The sequence below is a fragment of the Lepidochelys kempii genome, chromosome 17 (genome assembly GCF_965140285.1).
Source record: "Lepidochelys kempii isolate rLepKem1 chromosome 17, rLepKem1.hap1, whole genome shotgun sequence".
Taxonomy (NCBI): domain Eukaryota; kingdom Metazoa; phylum Chordata; order Testudines; family Cheloniidae; genus Lepidochelys; species Lepidochelys kempii.
Genome location: NC_136396.1, coordinates 4,717,966 through 4,739,940, shown reverse-complemented (window position 1 = coordinate 4,739,940; position 21,975 = coordinate 4,717,966). Strand labels below are relative to the sequence as shown.

The 21,975-nt window shown below is 46.9% G+C and overlaps 1 protein-coding gene and 1 pseudogene across 2 annotated transcripts in view; both read right to left on the bottom strand.

Moving 5' to 3' along the window:
• Nucleotides 1–21,975, bottom strand: part of DOC2B (double C2 domain beta) — a 129,764-nt gene that overhangs the window by 45,161 nt on the left and 62,628 nt on the right. For both annotated transcript variants that reach the window (XM_073316013.1, XM_073316014.1), the window contains one exon: nucleotides 12,545–12,654. In XM_073316013.1, coding sequence (XP_073172114.1) covers nucleotides 12,545–12,654 — 110 coding nt within the window. The remainder of the gene's footprint in view (nucleotides 1–12,544; nucleotides 12,655–21,975) is intronic.
• Nucleotides 21,489–21,588, bottom strand: LOC140899910 (U6 spliceosomal RNA; annotated as a pseudogene).

Sequence of the window (21,975 nt, the reverse complement as noted above, 5' to 3'; positions counted from 1 at the left end):
TAGCTGTTACCACTCAAGAAAGAGATCTTGGAGTCATTGTGGATAGTGCTCTGAAAACAGTCACTCAACGTGAAGCAGCAGTCAAAAAAGCTAACAGAATGTTGGGAATCATTAGGAAAGGGATAGATAATACAACAGAAAATATTGCCTCTACATAAATCCACATCTCGAATACTGCCTGCAGATCTGGTCGCCCTATCTCAAAAAAGATATATTGGAATTGGAAAAGGTTCAGAAAGGGGCAACAAAAATGATTAGGGGGTATGGAACAGCTTCCATATGAGGCGAGATTAATAGAACTGGAACTTTTCAGCTTGGAAAAGAGATGACTAAGGTGGGATATGATAGAGGTCTATAAAATCATGACTGGTGTGGAGAAAGTAAATAAGGAAGTGTTATTTACTCCTTCTCATAATATAAGAACTGGGGCGGGGGGGTCACCAAATGAAATGAATAGGCAGCAGGTTTAAAACAAACAAAAGGAAGTATTTCTTCACACAACACACAGTCAACCTGTGGAACTCTTTGCCAGAGGATGTTGTGAAGGCCAAAACTATAAAAAGATTAAAAAAAAATTAGATAAGTTCATCGAGGATAGGTCCATCAATGGCTATTAGCCAGGATGGGCAGGGATGGTGCCACTAGCCTCTGTTTGCCAGAATCTGGGACTGGGTGACGGGATGGATCACTTGATGGTTACCTGTTCTGTTCATTACCTCTGGGGCAGCTGGCATTGTCCACTGTCAGCGGACAGGATATTGGGCTAGATAGGCCTTTGGTCTGACCCAGTATAACCGTTCTTATGTATGTTCTTATGAACTGCTCCCATTTGTAAAATTATGCTTTTGATGAGTAATGCTGCTTGTCAAATTTATTATTAAACAAAGATTATAGGCATAGTAGACCAGCACTATAGGTGGCTGAATATTACATTCAATTAATAATGAATTATTTCTTCAATATATTTTTAGAAGATTAATTTTACTACCCAATATCTGACCAGTTCTAATATGTATTGGGTATAGGATTTATTTTATTGCATATCAGATTTAATTTAGGCAATTTGGTCTGCCTATCTACATTTATGCTGTTGCTTCAACAGAGTATAGTATTCTTCACTGGTAGTCCTTCCTGACATGTAGTGTTGCTTTACTCTGTTCAAAACAGTAAAAAGCTGCTGCATTACACCCCAGAGGGGGCTGACTTTTAATGGTGGGTAAGGGCAAGGGATAATTGTGCCTGTTGAAGTGAGTACCTCTGAAGCCTCAGGTAATACGCATATAATTAAAAAAAAATTAGAAATAATAGTTTGGGGCTTGACCCTGACCCTATTCAAGGGGAGGGGAAACCTTCCACTACTGCGAATGGTACAGGAACCAGTGTCCACGCCTTCAATGAAGGGGCTTTGAATCGGGCCTTTCAAAAGCCACAGCCTCAGGTGTTAGGAGAAGTCTGAAGTGGCTGTCTTATTTTGGAGGGTTGATTCATTAATACTAGTGTCTGTGTCCTTATCTCTAGGAGAGTAAGTACACACTCCATGCACCACTGGGCTGCCGAAGAACATCCCTGTCCTACTATACTTGCGATGGGTCTGTCAGCTGGACTGGACCCATCTGCAAGTGGTGAGTTTCTCCTGTTAGCCCCATGCGTTGTTCTTTAAAAAGAGTTATAATCCCGCCTGGTGCTTACACCCCCCTCCAAGTCTGACCCCCCTCCCTTGGACCATGGGAAGTGATCAGACTGACGAGCAAGCGACGAGAGTTGGCTCATTACGGGATATTCCCCCTGTGAGTGAGACACTCTCATTCCTCACTCTCCAATGTCACTGTCCTTTGGGAAGAGACAGAAGGAGAGAGGGAGGACAGGGCTGATTAAGGAAGGTTTCTCTGCAGTGACATCGCTACAGATGCAGCAATTCCATTTAGTGCCAGGTTCTCAGGAGCAAGGCCCCGGCCCGAACACACTATTCAAAAGCACTTTAAAAACAGCAAGCAGCCAGCCAGCCCAGAGCGGCCATCAACCCAAGGCATCACCAGGACAGCGGGGGTGGTCACCTGGTTTACAAGAGTCATGCAAGTCATGAAACAACCCACTGTCTTGCAAAAAGCTGCCCGGGCTGGATACTGCATGACTGGTAGCTTTCAGCACACTGTCTGCACCAGTCTGTGGCACTGTCCAAATGGTTAGAGCACATAACTGGACTCCTTAGGTTCTATTCTTGCTCTGCAACTGACTTTCTGCATAGCCTTGAAAGTGTCACCTAATCTCTCCGTGCCTTTGGTTACAGGCCTGAATTTTACTTCCCTATCATCCCAGGCTGGTGGATGGGTTAACCGTTAGCAAAGCACTTTGGCCTTGATCCAAAGCCCACTGAATTCAATGAACAGGCTTTGGATCAGGCCCTTCAAAATCCTGAGTGCTAAGGCAGTCCATGAAGTAGAAGTGTTATTTTAGGGGGTTGATTCATTAATAAAACCTTCCCTCCCAAGGGAATTTTCTAGGCTGTTTCCTCATTTCATTTCTCTTGTGGAGGCTTGCACTGGCCTGTGGAGCTGGATGAAGCCAAAGCACATCCTCAAAGCATTGCTGTTCTCTTTTAATGTTGCCTCTTCCCGTGACTCAGTTCGTTAGAGCAGAGCCACCCCTGAAGCGCTGCTGAATTTTGACCCACTGAGCTGACAATGACCTGTACTTTCCTGGTGCCCAGCCTTCAGCAAGCGGCAATGTTCCTCTGCCACCCTGGAGACACAATGTCTCTGCTGCATTGGGGGCGAAGTGGGGGGGAGAGTAATCTGGTACAGCCCTTTGCAGAGGTGCCCCTACTCTGATCACTCATGAGGTGGGAGCATGTGGGAAGGAAAGCATGAGGCAAACAGCCCCTGCTCTCCCCCTGAGGGGCTGGAGCGACAATCCAGGCAGCATTAATGCCTCCATGAAGGAAGCATGTTCACCCCCTGCACTGCTGCATTAGACCAAGGCATGATCCAGTCCATCAACCTTTAAAGCCAAGTGTGGAGTCCGCTAGCCCGTGGAGGACTTGGCTTGGGAGGGGAGGAAGATTTTTGGCTTCTGTTCCATTCCTGCTCTGCTGAGTCACCCAGCTTCCCAAATGGCAGGGAGGTGGGGACTGGCGGCAGCTTTGATTGGGTCCATTCTTTTTACATTAAAGAGACTCCAACATCGATTTCCCTGCCAGGCGGTGAATTTCAGCTCCAAAGAGGCATCTGGCAAGCGATCCCCTCTCAAACCAAGGGGGCGTCGCCCAGGTGTTTTCAACTTGTTACAGCTGCCTTTCAACGAAGCTGGGCTGATTAGCATGAGCACATCTGCCGTCCCTGCTGCTTTGAAGCGCACGGTTACCCACAGCACGCCAGGCATTTTTCATTAGATTATGGTCATACAAAGAACAGGAGAGAGGCAATATTCAGCAAGTGCTACTTTCACATTAGATTTGCACACACATGCACACCCTGTATGTGGTGTGGTTGTGTGTAAGCTGCAGCATCTTATTTTGCATGCTGAGTTGCTGTTATTTATTTGTATGATAGCAGTGCCTAGAGGCCCTATTGGGATCCCATTGCACTAGGTGCTGTACGAACACATAGTAAGAGGCAGTCTCTGGCCTGTGCTTTCTAAGTAGACGTGACAAAGGAGGTGTCTTTATGTCTGTTATACTGAGGCACAGAGAGGTAAAAGTAACAACTAAAGTCATGCAGGGAGTCTATGGCAAGGCCCGAAATTGAATCCCGCTCTCCTGAGGCCCCATCCAGCGCCTTAACCACACGGCTGTCCTTCCTCTTCACGGAAAAGGCAAATGATCTTTCAAGCATATGGCCTGAGGATGCAGTTTACACCTTTGCTGCATGCAGAGGTGCAATATTTCACAACCTTATACCCACTCACCTTATTTTACATCCTCCATGGAAACTCAAGCTGTGAAGGGGAAAAAGGAAAATTTCCATGTTGTAGCAAATCTGTGAGAAGTCTGATCTCATCTGCAGGTTGACAATAAGATAATTCACTAAATAAAAACTGTATTGACTGAATTCCCCACTCACAAGGCAATAGGAAAGGAATGAGCAAGTTGGGAAATATTCTTAAGGAAAATGAGGGCTACTTGAATTTTTTTTTTTTTTTGGCTCCCCCATGGAAGTGATAAACAGGATCACTGTGATGGAAAACTTCACTCTGCCACGTTAATGTGTTGGCCACCAAAAACGGTGAACGTTTCCATGTGAAATTTTGCTAAATTAATTCAGCAAGGCATGTCAGCACATGCTTAACTTTAGGCAGGTACATAAATCCCATTGACTTCAATGGGATTTAAACCTACGCTTAAAGTTAAGCACGTGCTTGTCTTGAATGATGAGTGCTTTCGTGAACAGACCCTAGATGAATGAATAAATTAATGTTGGCACGACTTGTAGACTAGTGTCATGGTAGGAGGGATGGAAAGAGTGGGGCACCAGAACAAACCTCAGGCCAGACAAAAAGACTGCTCACTACAGGTGTGAAGAGCTGTGGCTGTACAGAGCAGTGCTGCCCTGCTGATTTCAGGGACTGCAATTCTTTAATTCCTTCCTTGAGCCTCTTCCGGAAAACAAACAAAGCGCCCCAAGTCAAACTTTCCCAGTTTTTGTTCACAAAATCTTCAGGCAGACACTGTGGAGAATCTAAGCCTGTTTAAACCATGGTACATTCATTCTGAGGTTTAGGTTATCTTTGTGGCTCCAGTCACCATAGTAACATATCAAGAATGCAATTCCCCCTTCCATCCCATGCAATAAAATGCTAATCCATCAGCCCAACTGCTGGTGCAGCAATGCAGAAAAGAGCTCTTAAAGTGCATGCAGGGGGGGAGGAAGGGGGATGCTGGCGAGGGTTCCTAAACTTTGAGCCTTGAATAATGATGGTAGGATGGGTACCTCAGTGACTCAGGGCGTGCAACATTTAGCCAGCTGCTCCTTTCCAAATGGCTGCTTGGCTGGGAGCATTTTCATGCCAGGCATGCAGGTGATGGCAAGTGGGCTTGTAGTCTCTCAACGCAGGCTGTCACATCAGCTTTGGGTGGGGATAGATTTGCACTGAATTCAGCTGTGTGGATTCACATACACACACACACGCTCCCAGCTGCAGGTATATAAGTCACCCTCTACACACGCTCCCAGCTGCAGGTATATAAGTCACCCTCTAACTAATGTGGAAGGGAAGGAACTTCCCGCGGGTCGTCTTATGTCTTCCCCTTGTGGCATATGGTGCTTGTCACTGAAGGTGATGGGACACTGGAAAGGACCCCTGGTAATTCCTATGCATACAACTCCACCCTCAGTAAATGGAGGTGGAAGGATAGACAATACCTCCAAAGGGGCAAAGGATGGGGGCGGGGTTACATAATAGATAACAGGCTGCTCTTCACTTGGAGCTGGGGGTGAAATTTCCAGCTTGCAGAGAGATGTACCTGCGCTTAGCTCTCATTGAGCTAGCATGCAGCCAGGGGAGGGACAGGCTGGCTGCCCCATGCACTTGCCTAGCATCTCCGACGGGTACGGACTTGGGGCAGCTAGCCAGGCCTGCGACTTGCGTCACCGCAGCTACGGTATTGTTAGCCTGCTAGCTGCATGGGACCTAGTGCAGCTACATCTACATCTACCCATGCTGGGAATTACACCCTCAAATCCAAGTGCAGATGTAACCACAGTTAAAATAAGCAGAACTGCTCCCTGGCGGAAGGGACTCAATACTCCCAATGCCAGCTGTAACCCAACGCCCGCCCGGCTTCCCCAATTGCTGTACTGTGGTGCTCCAGTATCAAAGAGAATTACAGAATGGGGCTTGCTGCAGCTGGCAGCTGCTGTCCCCCAGCTGGAAGCTGCTGTCACTAGCTTCCCCTGCCAAGCTCTTTGGCTTGTATGGGTAACGTTTCCTCCTCTCCAGTCTGTCAGGATGCAACTCTGCTTCCTAGAAGATCTGAGGGCAAGAAGGGCAGTGGCATTAGACCTTCAGGAACACGGGGCATCGGTTTGCACAAGTCCACTAACACCCTTTGGAGAGTGGCTGTCCCTGCTCTCTGTGTCCACAAGCAGGCTAGGGTGCTAAGTGCAGGGGTAGCTGGGTGAAATCCTGTGTTATACGGAGAGGTCAGGTGATCTAATGGTCCTGTCTGACCTTAAACTCTATTAATCGATTTGGACACACCCCACAGGCAGGCAGATTTTCTAACCTTTGGGTAGCTTTGGTTGGGCACCAATGCAATGGCCCCGTTTGCTGACAGCCTGGCTACGTGGAATAAAGGTCACTTGCTCTCCATTTTCCATCACCCTCTGGCAGGGAGCCAGGCTCTCCAGGACCAACAACATCCAAAGCCAAAATCTTTGTCACACTCTGTAGCACCAGAGAAGCGATTCAGCAGTGGGGCACTCTCCCTGCTGGCTCTGTGTTGAGCCAAACAGCCCAGCATGAGCTATGCTCCTGGGAGCAGTGCTGGGGACTCAGGAAGCCCTGCCCCGTATGTGGGGGTCTCTCCACTACCACTGCACTAGCATAGGGAAGTCCTACTCCCATTTTACAGATACAGAAGTGCAAGGAACTTGCCCAAGGTCTCACCATGTTGCACTAGTGGCAGAGCATCCGATGAAGTGAGCTGTAGCTCACGAAAGCTCATGCTCAAATAAATTGGTTAGTCTCTAAGGTGCCACAAGTACTCCTTTTCTTTTTGCGAATACAGACTAACACGGCTGTTACTCTGAGAGCTGGGACTAGTATCCATGATTCCCAATTCCCATGCTCCAAGCACACTCCACTCCCTCCAAAACGAGAGGGATGGCATGCCATGCAGCTAATCTGAAAGTTGAGGGAAGTTTGGCCCCATTATGGTGTGCCCAGGTTACCATTCAATGCACACCCTTACAGTAGTGACGGTAGGCAATTCGTTACCCCGAGCGTATTGTATGGTTCCTCATGATGCAGGAGCCCAGAAAGGTTTTCAGTCAGTTATCTGCAAACACCAAGAAGTGAGAACTGTATTCCAGGTGCTCCTAGGAAGTGTGGAGCTAAGAAGAGACACAATTTCAATCCTTAATTATCACCTAATTAATTGAGGAAGTTGCAGCTGCAAAGATGTGATCTTAATACCTAACGGGGAAGAGAAGAACAAACTTTCAGAAGTTTGGCTGTTAACTTTTCCTAAAAGGAGGCGGCTCAGAATGTCACATAAGCAAGTGGCTTAAGATTCCGAATTGTATAGAGTGCTTTCAGCCAAGCAGATGTTATTCCTAGCTGAAGGGTTGCTTTTAACTAGAGGATCCACTGCAGCTTTTCAGAAAGCTTTACCATCATCTTAGCATAGTTAGCAACTATATCCATCTCTGGATATCTTATCAAGAGGCAGGGGCGCACGCACACACAGTTGAATTTCACACCCTGTCCAAAACTTGGGTCTTTTCTTTGACCCAGCAGCCTAGGTTATGGCTACATAGCCTCAATGTGAATGTACCCTGTGTAATTGCCCATTAATGGCACGCATGAGATTTCCATAATCGACTACCGGAATTCAAACTCACCACTCAAGCTCCCAGGGGAGTTGCCTCTCCCTGGTATAGGAAAGGGACCGCTCCCGTAGTGCAGCAAAGTGTGGGATGTGATATCTAATTAGGTCAGTTAAGTATCAGTAGTGGAGCAATCTTCTCCCACATCCTATGGAGTAGGAAAGGGGCCTGGCACAATGAGACAACACTCAAGCTACAAGAGATTCTCTGCCTGCAGCAGTGAGGGGGAAGGGAAACTTAATTAACACAAATGGAGAATAACTGTGTTTCACATTCAAATTCCATCTGCCTGAATTCTAGGGGGTCCCCATTTACCATAGTGACAAAAAGCCAGGATTAATCTGCTTTGCTTTCCTCCATCTGGGCATCCAAACTGTTCATGAGCTATCCCTAGAAAGCAAACTGATGCACAGATAAAGCCGTAACCTCGCCCTGGTGGAGGGCAATGCCATAAGTGCACCACAAAGCACCTAAAACCCTGAAAATTCACCTCTCCTGTAACACCTACAAAACACTCAGTGACAATGGCTAGGACGCGGATGTGCTTGCTGCCACTACTGTTCACAATCCTTCTCTGGCACATGCATGGACAAGACAACTGATTCTCCTCTCACTGACACCTGTGTCACTCCCTGACTTCTGCGGAGTTACTCCCAATTTGTACCAGTATACATGGATCAGAATCAGGCTCAGGAGGCTCAAATTTCTGTGGCCAAATCCTGAGCTATGTTGCATGGATGCGCTGGGGAACATGAGACTCCTCTTCTCCATATGCAACTGCAGGGTGTGATTCCTATCTAGGTTCCTAGCACAGATGGTACTCAGAGGGGTCTCAGCTGCTTGACCACATCCCCACAGGGTCTGGTTTGCTATCTAAGAGGTGTTACTGGTCTCCCAGTCAGCTAGCAAAGACTGTAGTTGTTATTACATAACGTTAGCAGGGTGCAATCAAGCAGCATTAGAAGTTTTACGCCATAGGCTAGAGTCGGAGATGTTACGTAGAGGGAGTAATGTCAAACTTTGCCCAGGAAAAGAGAGGAAAAACAAAAAATCTTTCCGCTGCCTGTGTTGCCCAAGACTGATTCCTGTTAAACAGGCACCAAAGTGGTGGTAAAATAAACCAAAGATCGCCTTTGGAATCTCATCAGCCAGACACTGGGACTCCAACCCAGACGTGGTCCAGAATCTCCTAAGCAACGAGACGGTGACAGAACAAGACCCCAGCTCTGCTCCTCTCAGGCTGTTACATGGGGTCCAGATATCTCATCTCACCAGTCACTGACACTCCTCTGCTTCCTCATATCATTTCCTTTTGTCTCTCTCTGTCATTTCATTGGTGTGGTTATAAGTAAGGCTAAGATTTAGTCATGACTTTTACTAAAAATACCCATGGACAGGTCAGGGGCCATGAATTTTTATTTTTTGTCTGTGACCTGTCCATGACTTTTATTATAAACACCCATGATGACTAAATCTCTGACCCTGGGGCTCTGCTGCTCTGGGGACCCCTGCTCCAGTGGTGGGGGCTAACTACCCTCGGCAGCCTGTTGCTCCAAGGCCCCCAGGGACTGCTTTCCCGATGACCTCCAGGGCCAGCCGCAGCTCAGGCAGCTCTGGGGTCAGCTGCACCGGCCACTTCTGCAACCTCCGTGACAGAATTGCAGCCTTAGTTGTAAGTATCAAGATAGCCCTCATCAGCCCTTTACGCCAGTGCTACCCAAACTTTTCCTTGGATGCCCCCCCTTACCAATAATGCAATGTGTCTGCGCCCCCCTGGGCCGGGGGCTGGAGCTGCTGCCAGGGCCGGAGCGGAGCAGGGGGCAGAACAGGGCTGGCCAGGGTGCACCCTCCCCACCCCCCATGGGGGCTGACCCAGGCCCCACCGTGCCCCCCAGACATTCCTCCACACCCGCCGAGGCCCCACAGTTTGGAGACCATTGCTTAATGCATGCTCAGAAGCCTGTGGAATTCACTGCTGCTGGAAGATATAGTTAGATCCTATATCTGGACTCACCAACCCTGGATAATTTAATAACCAACAACATGTGAGGTTGCACCTGTTCAAGCAGGGCAACAGAGCCTCATGATTAAGGTTTTCAGCTAACCACCTTAGGGATTGGGAAGGAATTCACAGAGGGGTTTGCACACCCAGCTGTACTCTCCGGTGATTCTAACTGTGCTCCAAAGCATCAGAGGGCGGCTACTGCTGAATGCAGGATCTGGGGGTGATAGAGCATCTGGTATCACCTGGGGCAGCAAATTACGTGCTGAGATGTGATGTAGGAAAATCGTCAACATATACACATAGCTCTTACACAGCACTTTGTAATCTACAGATCTCAAAAGTACTTTAGTAAATATCATTATCTTCATTACAGATGGGGGAACTGAGAGAGGGAAAGTGACTTGCCCAAGGTCCAACTGTGAGCCAGCGGCAGAACCCAGGTCTCCAGTGCTCCACTCCAATGCTCTAGCCACCGGGCCTGCCATCAGATCGAGACGGTGCCACTCCCCACGTTTTATTAACGTCTTCCCCCCTAAGCATCCCACCTCTGTGGTTCAAATTCTTTATAGCATCCCTGCTTCCAGACTCCTGGAACGGTGAACACAGCTTAAGGCAGCAGGAAGCTGTAACAAAGCCCGTTCTCACACGTGGAAGTTGGGGCTCTCGACCCCTGCTGAGGAAAGCCAGAGAGTGGAGGAAAGAGGAAGATAATCCTCTCTGCCAGTTATTATTACTAATAATTATTTGTGTTGCCATAGTGCGTAGGAACTCCTGTCACGGACCAGGACTCCCTTGTGCTAGAGGTTGTACGAACACATCACCAGCTGACGAGGAAGATGATAGCTGTGTCAGATCCCAAGATCAGGGATGTGCTAGGAATTGTAATTCCACCAGGAGGAGAACAAAGAGATTAAAAACTTTCAAATACGGAGGCTCCATTCCTACACTGCACTTGTCTGATCCCAAGAGATGATCACGCTACCCCAGTGGGGCTGGCCAGATGGCATTTCCTCAGCAAGAAACAATTAAGAGAGCTGATGGAAAGGTGAAGTCTGGATCCAAAACACTTTTTCTTCCCAGTGCATTTCAACAAACAACTCAGCCAGGCATCTTTCTATAAACCAATTTTCACACTTGAACTAGCTGAAAACTTCAAAGGCATGGAGGAAAAAGAATAACGAAACACAGGCTTTCCAGCCTGAGAAACCCACAGCACGACTAATATTTTCCATGTGAACTAATAATCTAGAGAGATAAATTTCTCATCAGTAAGTGAGTTATGGATGACAGGCAAGCTCAGAATCCAAATTCACCTACTAGTAAATAACTTTGTTACAGTGATATGTTTTCATTGCTTCCACGCAAAAATAAATTTACAGCATATACTTTAAGTAAAGATGTTCAGAATTCAGCCACGGAGCTAGAAAGCTGTCAATCCTAGATGCGATATGCAAAATCCTTCTTTAATTTTAATATATCTTACATTGATTTCCTTCTACATGGAGGAGCTTGCTAGAACGAAGAGATTTACAGATCACATACATAAGGAGTCAATACACCCACCACTGGGATTGAGCACGGCAATAGTTTAAAAGGCCAGAGCTAAAGGTTAATAGAAGTCTCTCCATTAACTTCAACTGCCTTTGGATCAGGCCCTAATAGCAAGAGCAAGGGTTAAATGAGTGGGGCCCAGTTAAGCAGAGCCAGTTGAAGTGAGGGGATGTAGTTAGGTAGCAGGGAGTTATCCCAAACTGGAAGTTAGCCAAGACTTTACGGCAAACATCTCTGAGTGGCTAAAGGAACTTCAGTGTTGCATCCCATCGCAAAGGCAGCATTTCCTCGCTGCCAGTGCCATGCCAGGTTCAGAAAAAGGAATACCACCTACTGAACACACTGCCACCACTCCCTGTGCTCCTTGACCAGTCAGGACGCTGCTTTGCTCGCAAGGTATCAGATTCCTCATTTTTGCCAAGTTAAACCAAGTTCCATTTAGTTTTACAGCAATTTACAAATGCATTTCTGCCCTCCTCCTCCAAAACTCATCTTCAAATAGAGATCAGCAACTCAGCAAGAAGCAATAAATAAATAAGGTATGTTTAGCAACTTTGGGAATTATAAGGTTAAAAAAATTGCAGCTCAGACCCCAAGTTGATCAATTACGAAGCTTATAATGATGAAATGCTACAGGGCTCTTCACCAGCTATTCAAATCCAGGCAGTTTATAAATCAAATGTCTGTCACCAAAGGGCTGCAATTGATCCCTGCAGGAGGAGTGTGCAAATGAGGGGCCTTGGGAAATAATAATTATCTCTCGATCCGCTGGAGAGAAGGAGCTATAAATGTCCGATCAGGATTTCGTCTGAACAGCACGTGCACAGGTGACTGCTTGACACAGGCCAAAGGGAGAGTTCTGTGTTGTACCCTAATTATTGATATTCCATTATAAACACATCCCAGGCCTGGCATAGCCTAAAAGAACTGCTAGCTACATGGGCTGGCATTTTCAAAGAGGTCTGAAGAAGATAAGATGTCTAGCTTCCAATTATTTTCAGTGAGAACTGGGAACTTACCTCCCTTCAGCTCCTTTGAGCATCCCAGCCACGGCTGCTAGCAGTGAAAGTTTTAGACCTCTGAAGCTGGACGCCCGGTAATCTCAAAGAATGTCACATCTATTCTCAGTTGGTGGGCACCTGGGTGCAATGCGCTGTGTGGCTGACTGAAGGTGCTCAGATTTAGCTGAAATACAATGGGCCTGATTTTCTGGTGCTCTGCACCTTGGCTGGCCATTCACACCAGTGCAGATTGGTGACAGCAGGAGTATGGAGTGGAGTGGGGATTTTACTGGCTTCCCCTCTCAACGCATCACTGCAATATGCATTCTTTCCCTTCCCACACATAGCTCAAGTGAATACAAAGAAAGCTTTCTTTCCAAATAATGAGACATACGACCCACTCCGCCTGCATCTCCACGAGATGTCCCCAGGGGTACGCCTACCTTAGCGTCTTGCGAACCATATCCTCGTCTGTGATGCCATAGTAAGTGAGGGTCTCATTCCAGGTGGGATTCAGAGTGTTCCGCAAAGTTTTTGTTCTTAGCTTATTTGCCTGGAAAAAGCAAATAATACACCTGGTTAGTTAGCCTGCCCCAGGTAACTGCTTTGGTTTCAGGATGCAGGCAATGAATAAACCCTTGGGAAACGAAACAGTCCATGAAACGATGACACAGCATACCCAAGCAGCTCTCCTTTGGCCCTCAGTTCCAATACATATCTAGCCACTTTGCACCATCCTGCTGATCCTCCCTGCACAGGATGGCAAAAATCCCCCTCAACCAGGCTGGTGCAGCAGGTATCTGGAGGTGCATAAAGGCAGTGGCCTTGTGGGTCATTTATAGAGCAATCCAATTATCCATCCAACACCCTGTACAATAAGCAGCAAGATCACGGGCAGCCTGGAAGAGAGCAGTAAGGGACCAGGGACTTCATTTTTGGGGGGGTGACGGGGGAAGAATTAACTCAGGCTTATTTAAAAAAACCAACAGTTTGCTAGTCTGGATGTTTATGTGCATCCCTGTGTTTAGTGCAGCTACAGTTCCTGTCAGACCCAGAACCGTCTCCTGGATGCACATTTTATTAGATGTGGTAGCTTGTTTTAACTCCAAATTGCAAGGTGGCCTGTTAATACAGTGCTAGGTTGTACTGGAGGGACATGACACAGCGCCATAGCAGAGGGCAATTACCTTCCTAACAAGGCAAGAGGAAACTAGAGAGACATGTCAAGGCTTGGTGTTGGAGCTTGTGAGGGACAGTGATGGTGATCTACCAAGTTCCACACTCAGTTCCAGAGTCCCCAAGTGTAACACAGCCCCTTTGGGACCAGCTGGCAAAGGGTTCACAGCAACTCCTCACAGGCCTGACCGACTCACTACACTTAGCACACTGCTTTCAAGAAACTGCGCTGGAAAGCACAGCCTAGGGACCCAAGGGACATTGTGACAGCTAAAATGTCACACAGAACTAACATGGGCATGGGGAAAAACACAATGGACCCAAAGCAGCACGACTATGCAGACAGGGATGCTAACCCACCAGTTTCAATGCTGGTGGTCCAATTTTCTAGCGCAGAGAAGGCCATAACAGCTAGAAACCCTCAGTCCAGCTCCTGCAGAACAGTGTCAAACCAGGGACAACACCTTGTGCAGCAGGATACTAGAATGTAATTCTAAAACAGCACAGGGCCTTTTCCATAAAGCATTGGCACCATAATTGAGTGTCACTAAAAAGCAAAATGCTGTACCAGTACATCAGATCCATTTCTGAAAATAAGTAACCATCCCAATGAGTATATTTTATTAATGCATTATTGAGATGCTTCCAAGAGCCATTGTCTGGATGGATTTATTTTCCTTTTTTTGTTCTTCTCTCAGTGCACATTATTAAATCATTGCTCATTCCTTGCAAGGCCTTGTGGGAAGTCTGCTCCACCTTGTTACGTGCACTGGCCACATCCTAGGGCACAGAGTTACCCAATACCTAAATATTAGCCTGGAACAGGCACTAGGAAGCTTACTGGGAATGTGTTCCACTCCCAGTGGAGATCACCAGAGCATCCCAGCTGCTTTCTGCCTATGAAATGAGTCAAGGCCCTGGCTTGTTTAAGGGTCTCTCATCAGCATATAAGTCCTATGGAGCCTTGCCAGAATACAGGCTTGTGAGGATCTCATTTTCGTACCCCTTGGCTGAACCACTTGATGAAAAGGCTGCCAGATCATTCAATTTGCTCCAGAGTTTGAATAAACCCAGTGGTTGCCAATGTAGAGGCCAAAATTAAGTGTCCGAGTCCAAATCCAGATGGTGGAAAATCTGTACTTAGTAGCCCCACACCACTACACTGAAACAACCAGAGTCTGTCTCTTTCCCTCCACTGGCTTCTGGCCAATCCTGCTGAGCAGCAGGACGTTTACAGGTAATAAGTTGCAGAACAGAAAAAAGCCACATCATGAACCACTTCCCCAGCTGGCTTGAATACCGGCACTTTCCGTAGTGGTGCCCAGGACAGAAAGGCAATGGAGACGACACCAATCTCCTAACTACGGGTCTGATCCAAAGCCCATTGCAGTGGGTGGACGGGAGAGTAAAAAGGGCTTCTTCCCAGCTTGCAAAGGATCCACTACCACACCCACAGGCTCTCTTAGGCAGTTTTACTGTCCCCACTTAAACAAAACAAAGCCATATCCTCAGTTTCCTGTGGGCTACAAACCCAAGGATGGTTCCCTTAAGCTTTACCTTTCAGGCTCCCACCGCCTCCCCTCCCAGGACTCTCACTGTCCTGCTGCTCCTGTGCCTATAGCTTCCTAACTCTGACTCACTGGATCTCTCTCATTAATAGGTCTCCCCCCACACACCCCAGGCGCCCCCTTTTAAAGCCTAATTTGGGTCAGCTGATGCAGCACAGGTACACTGGCCCTGCTCCCTCTTAAAGGGCCAGCATCATCCTGGATAGGGACTCTTTCCATTGGCTTTGCTAAGTTATGGCAGTCCTTTACAGAACGAGCCAGGGGCAACTGAAGGGCAGTCTGGCCTGCCACTGCCCATGCTGTACCTGCTCTGTGGAGAAAAGGAGAATGCTGTATCAGGGCTTAAGTCCATACCTAACTGCAAGCAAATGATTGACCCCCAATGGCTTCAGTGGGATTTGTGCATATGCTGTAACAGGATGAACCTCAGCATTTTTTAAAAGCAAACACACTTGCTTAGAATCACAACCAGAGAGGGGACTTCACACTCTAGGACGGTCAACCCTGCATCTTTCCCCAGGTCTGAAGTCCTTTTAAATCATCTTAAAGTGAGACTTGTCAATTCTCTCTTATAATTGCTCTTTCAGGGCACTATTGTAAACTCAGATAATTGTTTCACAACTCTTGCGATAGTTGGTGCTTTTCTCAAAGTCCCAGCTCCTGGAGTCAGGTGATCATGTTAGAACCTCAGATTTTTTTTTTCATGCAACTTTCTAGCCCTTCTGGTTGCATAGAAAAGCTTGAAAATGTAGGAGGGAAAATCCCACCCAAAACCCAACATTTTTTAAAAAAATATCATGATACTGGGGGGAAAGGAGGAGCTGACTTGTAATTTTTAAGCACTTGGAATTGATAATACCAGGGTAACCAAAAGAAAATACATATGCTGCCATTGTATAACCACTGGGAACAGTAGATGGAATGGTTAGGAAGAATATCCAGCGGAATAAAACAAAAATGCGATGAAGATGGGCAATAAAACTATAAAGCATTAAGGGAATGGATACATAATCCATGTCACTTAAAACAATTTCTAGCTACGGTAGGAAAATACAGAGCAGGAATAAATTGGGTGGAGGCCCTCAGCTGCCCAGAATATGCAGCAATGGCAGCACAGGCCAAACAAAGCCTGATTTAAACAATGCCATCTAGACTAACGGACTAGTTACTTCCGTTGTTCTTTATTTTGGATATCCTATCACACTCCTGGCAAGGCTGCACATGGCCAAAGCAAAGGCTGATGTGAACTGCTGATGCAGCAAATAAAAGCAGATGACAGGAAAAGTAGAGGCATTATCAAGCTGTAGGATGGCATAAATTAAGCCTTGCTTTTTATTTCTATTTTTCAATTTACAAAGTAACAGGAACAAATAATGAAAGACGCAACACCAGAGAAAACATGTTCAGAGCTGGGTGAAACCTTGTTATGGGCTGAGGTAAAACCTTCTTCAAACTGATGTGTGAACTCACCCTTCGCTTAAGATAGTTTGTAAGAAACACTTAGGGTGCAACACCTAAAACAAGGCCTAATAGATTCTGCCCAGAAACCAGCACCGCATGGGAACGGTGACCAAGCGGGTGTGAAGAAAGGCAGAACACACAGAAACTGAGAACAGACAAACCCCGAGAGAGAGGCAAAAGCAAGAAAGACAAGCCTGTGAGTACAGTGAGACCCTAGAAAAAGCTAGACATAGCTTTTGGGTCTGTCGGCTAAAGAGGCTTTTTTGGGGGAGGTACAGGGGAAGAGGGATGTCAGCGAACGAACAGAATGTAAATTCAAACAAATACAAGGCAATACTTCCTTGCCCAGCGTGTAGTCAGCCAGCGGGGATCACAGACACAAATACTGCTGCTGGGTGTAAGATGGACTAACCAAACCTCATGAATTGGGGCATAAACTCATGACCTCCCAAGGGTTAGGAAGAAAGCCACACACCTCATCACCCACATCTCCTGCACAGAACAGCCTGCTTGACTGGGCATCAGATGTACCCCTCTGCTGGCAGCACAAAGTGAGGTGTCGCAGCCCCGCAATTCCAGCTGGCAGGGGGATCCAGAGGGATGATGTTTAATACATTCCCAGGCCGGGCTCATACAACCACAGCAGCAGAGAACTGGTGTGACAATTGTGCCCCATTGTCTCCACAAATGAAAGAAACACCAGCGCTTTCCAAGTGAGGAAGGAAGACTGCTTCATCCCTTATTCTAGGGGAAATTTATTACCTCTGCGCACAGCCCATTTAGGAGCAAAAGAGGCTCTTTCAGAGGAATACTGGATGGCAAATGTCCCACCTATCCCCACCCTTCATGGTCCTTTCTACAGCCTGCTTTAAACTTGAGCTGAAAGATGTTCCCGCCAGGGGCCTGCATGAAACGAGTCTGTTGGGTCTCAGGCTATGTCCATGGGGATAGGTGGCCACGTCATAGATGCTGCACATCCCAAACTGCACAAGCTGACAGTCTCCTTGGAGAGGGGCTAAGTACTCAATGAAGGCCTGAGACAGAACTTGCTGAGGTCAATGGAAAGATTCCCTTTGATTTAACTGGCCATTGGATCAGGCCCTGGAGAACAAGCCACCTTCCTCCCTACTGGTGGGGCAGCAAGTGTGGGGCACCTTGCAGCACCACTCCCTACCATTTTAATCATCTTCAGGAGCTAGAGAGAAGGGGCCTCATCTCCAGGCTGCCGATCCAACATCTCTCTGCAGTGCTGAGTTCACGTAGCCCAAATGAGTGCTCCCTGAACAGTTTCATTCCATCACCAGCTTTCATCTTGGAGCCCAGAATGCCTTCTGGGTGAAAGAAGAAAGCAGAATCCCCGTGCTGAAAGTACGATCGATTTTAAGACAGGCTCTGTTCCCTCTCTCCGTCTGCCTCCTCCTCCTCCCCCACAGTGATAACGATGGATTGAGCTTAATACAACTTAGACCATTTTTTCCTCCTCCTGTTGGGGAGGAGAATGACACATCACTCTGTAGAAGAGGCCTGCTGATTTCAGGTAGGGCTTTTCCATTAATTCCCTGGCAGAGGGACAGGCTGAGCAAGCAACAATTTCCACTGTAATTGGGTGTAAAGTGGGAGAGTTCAATCCTCATTCTGGCCATTTCTCAGCGTAATCAGCTCTGATTAAATCAATACGTAAAAGTTGTCTGCAGAGTATTTTGGATGCATTGTTACATTCATCATCTTTGTTTTGCAAGCTCCACACTAGAGGTAAGCAGGGCACTTAGCACACAAGGAAGTAAAGGGTCTCTCTCATGCTTTAAGAACCAGTCTTGCTACTCAGATGGACTTGCTCCTTTACAAAAGGCATTCCAGATTCCGGAGCAGTTTTTCATTCCCGTCAAAGAAACTATAGAAAAAAATCACCCTTCAATTATCTTATCCAAGGGTTAAAAGAAGGCCTCCTGACCAGAAACACCCAACATTCATCAAGTAATCTGGCTTTAAGCTTGGCATAGATGAATAGGTTAAAAACAACCAAAATTCTTTCTTTATTGTCTCCTAACCAAACTGGAATGTCCCTCCCAGCAGAGAATAGACAGGACTCTACTGTAATTAATATACAAAGGGACATTTTATCAAGACCTCTGAACAGACAGACAGACCGACCCTGTGGTTTCCTCTGGTTCCTAGCAACCTGACAAACCAAATACAATCTTTTGTTGTCTGGTGTCACTAAGAAGGTGTCCCTAAATCTCAGCACACCCTAACGGCTTGTCTACACTTGAAACACTCCAGGGGCACGGCTGCAGCTGCGCCGCTGTAGGGCTGCAGTGTAAACACTACCTATACTGACAGGAGGGGTTCTCTCCCGGCACAGATAACCCACCTCCCCGAGAGATGGTAGCTAGGTCACTGGAAGACTTCTTCCTTCACCTAGTGCTGTCTATGCTGGGGGTTAGGAGGACTTAAATATCTCACTTGTTAAGATGACCTAATTTTCTACGTAGACCAGGCCTAAGCAATCGTGGGATGAGATTGCTGACTATACTGCACAGAACCTCACCCATGATTCAGACAGAACCCAGAGGCAGCAAAATCCAACAGGCAGGGGGCTGGGAGAGGAGTCCAGAGACCTGGGCTCTGGTTCTTGCCTTTTCCATGGACTTGCTGTGTGACTTTGGTTAAGTCACTTCCAATCCCCTCCCACCTGTCTGTCTTGTCTATCTAGAATGTAAGCCCTTTGGGGTTGTAACAGTCTCTTAGGGCTTGTCTACACAGGGAAGCTATATGGGGGTAAAGCAGGGTGTGAATGTAAACCTTTCTAGTTGTGCCAGTGCAGCTCCTCCATGTGGACACTCTTATTGCAGCATAGGAGAATCTTCTTCCAGTTTACCTTGTGTCTCTTTGGAAGCAGTTTAAGCTAAAATGAAAAAAGGCACTCTTATTCCAGAATTGGAGTGTCCACTCAAGGAGCTAGAGTGATATAAATACAGTGGTTATGGAGTTGAGGTTAACTGGTATAACTGGGAAAAGCTCCCATGTACAGAAGCCCTTCCTACATATTTGTACACCTCCCAGCACAACAGGGCTCTAATCTTGTGTGCATTATAGTAGTGCCTACAGGCCCCAACCAACACCACATACCAATCTTTGGCTGGGATCTGTGCAAAACATACCCATGTCTCTCCCCAGAGCTTTGTGCAGACCTGATTCATTTGGATTCATGTGGATTTAGGCCCTCTAGGATGGGAATGTCTAACTAGCATTTGACCCCTTCTATTTTGTATTGCTCCTTTTGATAGTTTTCAAAAGCAGTCTGGATTTGCCAACACTGCTAAGGTTTGTACAACACTGCTGAGGTTTATTCTACTATCATCACACAGGAAAGTTGGTTGGAAGAACACAAGAGGCTCCTGTAAGTGAAAGGGTCTTCTTTTGATCCTTCGGCTCCACCTGGAACACAAGGAGGGAATTGATTCATATGAACATCTAACACCCTGCAAAACCAATTGTATTTCATGTCAGTCAAGCAGAGCTCCCTTTCAGCATAAAATAAAATCAGTGAATCAACTAGTATGGCTGTCAGGTCAGGAGGCAGCTTAGCTCTTCGAAAGGAAGCCCAAGTGAAAACAATCACTGCCTTGCAGGAGATGTTTCCATGGGGGGCAGGAGAGGAATAAAATCCCACAAGACCACAAAAAGAAATGATCTTTTCCAGCTTCAGCTGAGGTAGATTGTAATGCCTTGTTCACCTTAAATGTTTCCCAACTGTGTAAAATAGTTTCAAAATTAGACAGGTTCTCACAAGAGAGATTTAAGGAGGCACTGACAGCCATTTGTCTTCCTGGCAGAGTTCAGATCGTCTCTCTTTCATTTTATTAGTATCATTATCAACGGCACCAGGCATGTCTGGGAGCCACAGGCCAGGGGGAGGACTGGCTGTAAGTCTCCAGGCTCGCTTGGCACAAGATAAGCTGTTTATTAAGGCTGATTACCAGCGTGTTTTGAAAGATGGAGTAACTCAGTCGCAGGCAGGAATTGCATTAGGACAGAACGGCCAAACAAGCATGGAGGAAAACGCATGCTAAACAGTTCGTGTGTGTGGAATATTTTTGATCTCTGGCTGCTAGTTTGCATCATGCACTTAACAGGCCAGTGATACTGAAGTTCTGCTTCCCCCAACCCCTGGGAGGTTATTTATCATTTTCAATATATAGGAGAATACATCTACCATGTCCTCAAGGTGTGGATACAAGAAATAGCCCGACTTGATTATGTAAAGAGTTGTCACTTTGGATGGGCTAGCACCAGCAGGAGAGTGAATTTGTGTGGGGGGGTGGAGGGTGAGAAAACCTGGATTTGTGCTGGAAATGGCCCACCTGTTGATCACTTTAGATAAGCTATTACCAGCAGGACAGTGGGGTGGGAGGAGGTATTGTTTCATGATTTCTGTGTGTATATAAAGTCTGCTGCAGTTTCCACGGTAAACATCTGATGAAGTGAGCTGTAGCTCACGAAAGCTCATGCTCAAATAAATTGGTTAGTCTCTAAGGTGCCACAAGTACTCCTTTTCTTGATACAAGAAAAGTAACTCTCTGATCATTCATCAGCTAATGATACAGAAAATCTCCCGGACAAGGCAAGGAACTACACACTTCCTCAGGAAAGCCCTGGGTTAACAGGCCCGACAGCACCCGCTGAAAGTCAGGATTCAGTCAGAGCAAGGGAGGGGAGCAAGGACATGCTCAGCTCCCAATGTCCAGAGAGGAGTGAGTCGAGGGACTGTCAGCTGGAGGGGTGGCCTCCAAGGATCTAAAACGCACAGTGTTTTATATGGTAGATCAAACATAACTTCCTAAATTGTACCCAGCAATTGACTGGGGACCCAAGCATGAAACACAGCCAAGTAAGTTGGCAACACTAACTGAAGCTTCCCATCAGACTCCCAGGAGAAGCGCATTGCAATAACCCACTACAGGAGGTCACGAAGGTCCCCCATACAGAGCATTAACCATTAGCAAGAGAACAGAACAGACAACTCAAGAAAACTGCACCACTCACAACAGGGAGACAAAGCAGCTGTGGAGATTTTATTTGCTTTACAACAACAGTGGCCTGTGGTTTGGGGCTTTCCTGGCTGTTAATGATCACCTGGGATTAAACTTAAACTCCTCTGCCTGCTTGTTAATTTTCTTGTTTTAATATGGAACGCTTCACGAATTTGTGTGTCGTCCTTGTGCAGGGGCCATGCTAATCTTCTCTGTATCGTTCCGATTTTTGATATCCTCCTGCCTGAGCCTGCTCTCCCCTATTTGCACGAGCAGCACCATTCAGTGGGAACACTGGGCGGAAGACGGGAGTGGGAGGGATGGCCCACTCTCAGCCACACTCACTGAAGATGTCAGTATTTATTTAATTTCTCAGAGGCAAACTGAACAGGTTATTAAAACATGCAAGGGCTTCTATCCATCAGTGGAGGAAAGGGCTGGCATTGCACTAGCAACCTGTAGAGGGCCCCATGGGGGGAGGGGGTTGCTGGTGCTGTCCCAGTTTTTCCTAGTGTCACCTGAAATGTAGTTAGGCTGGGACTGAGGCATCGTTCCTGAATGGCCCTTGAACCTCCAGGCAGAGGGTTCAAGAGAAGCAGCTCCTAGTGCTTCACCAGGCCCACCAACACATGGAGG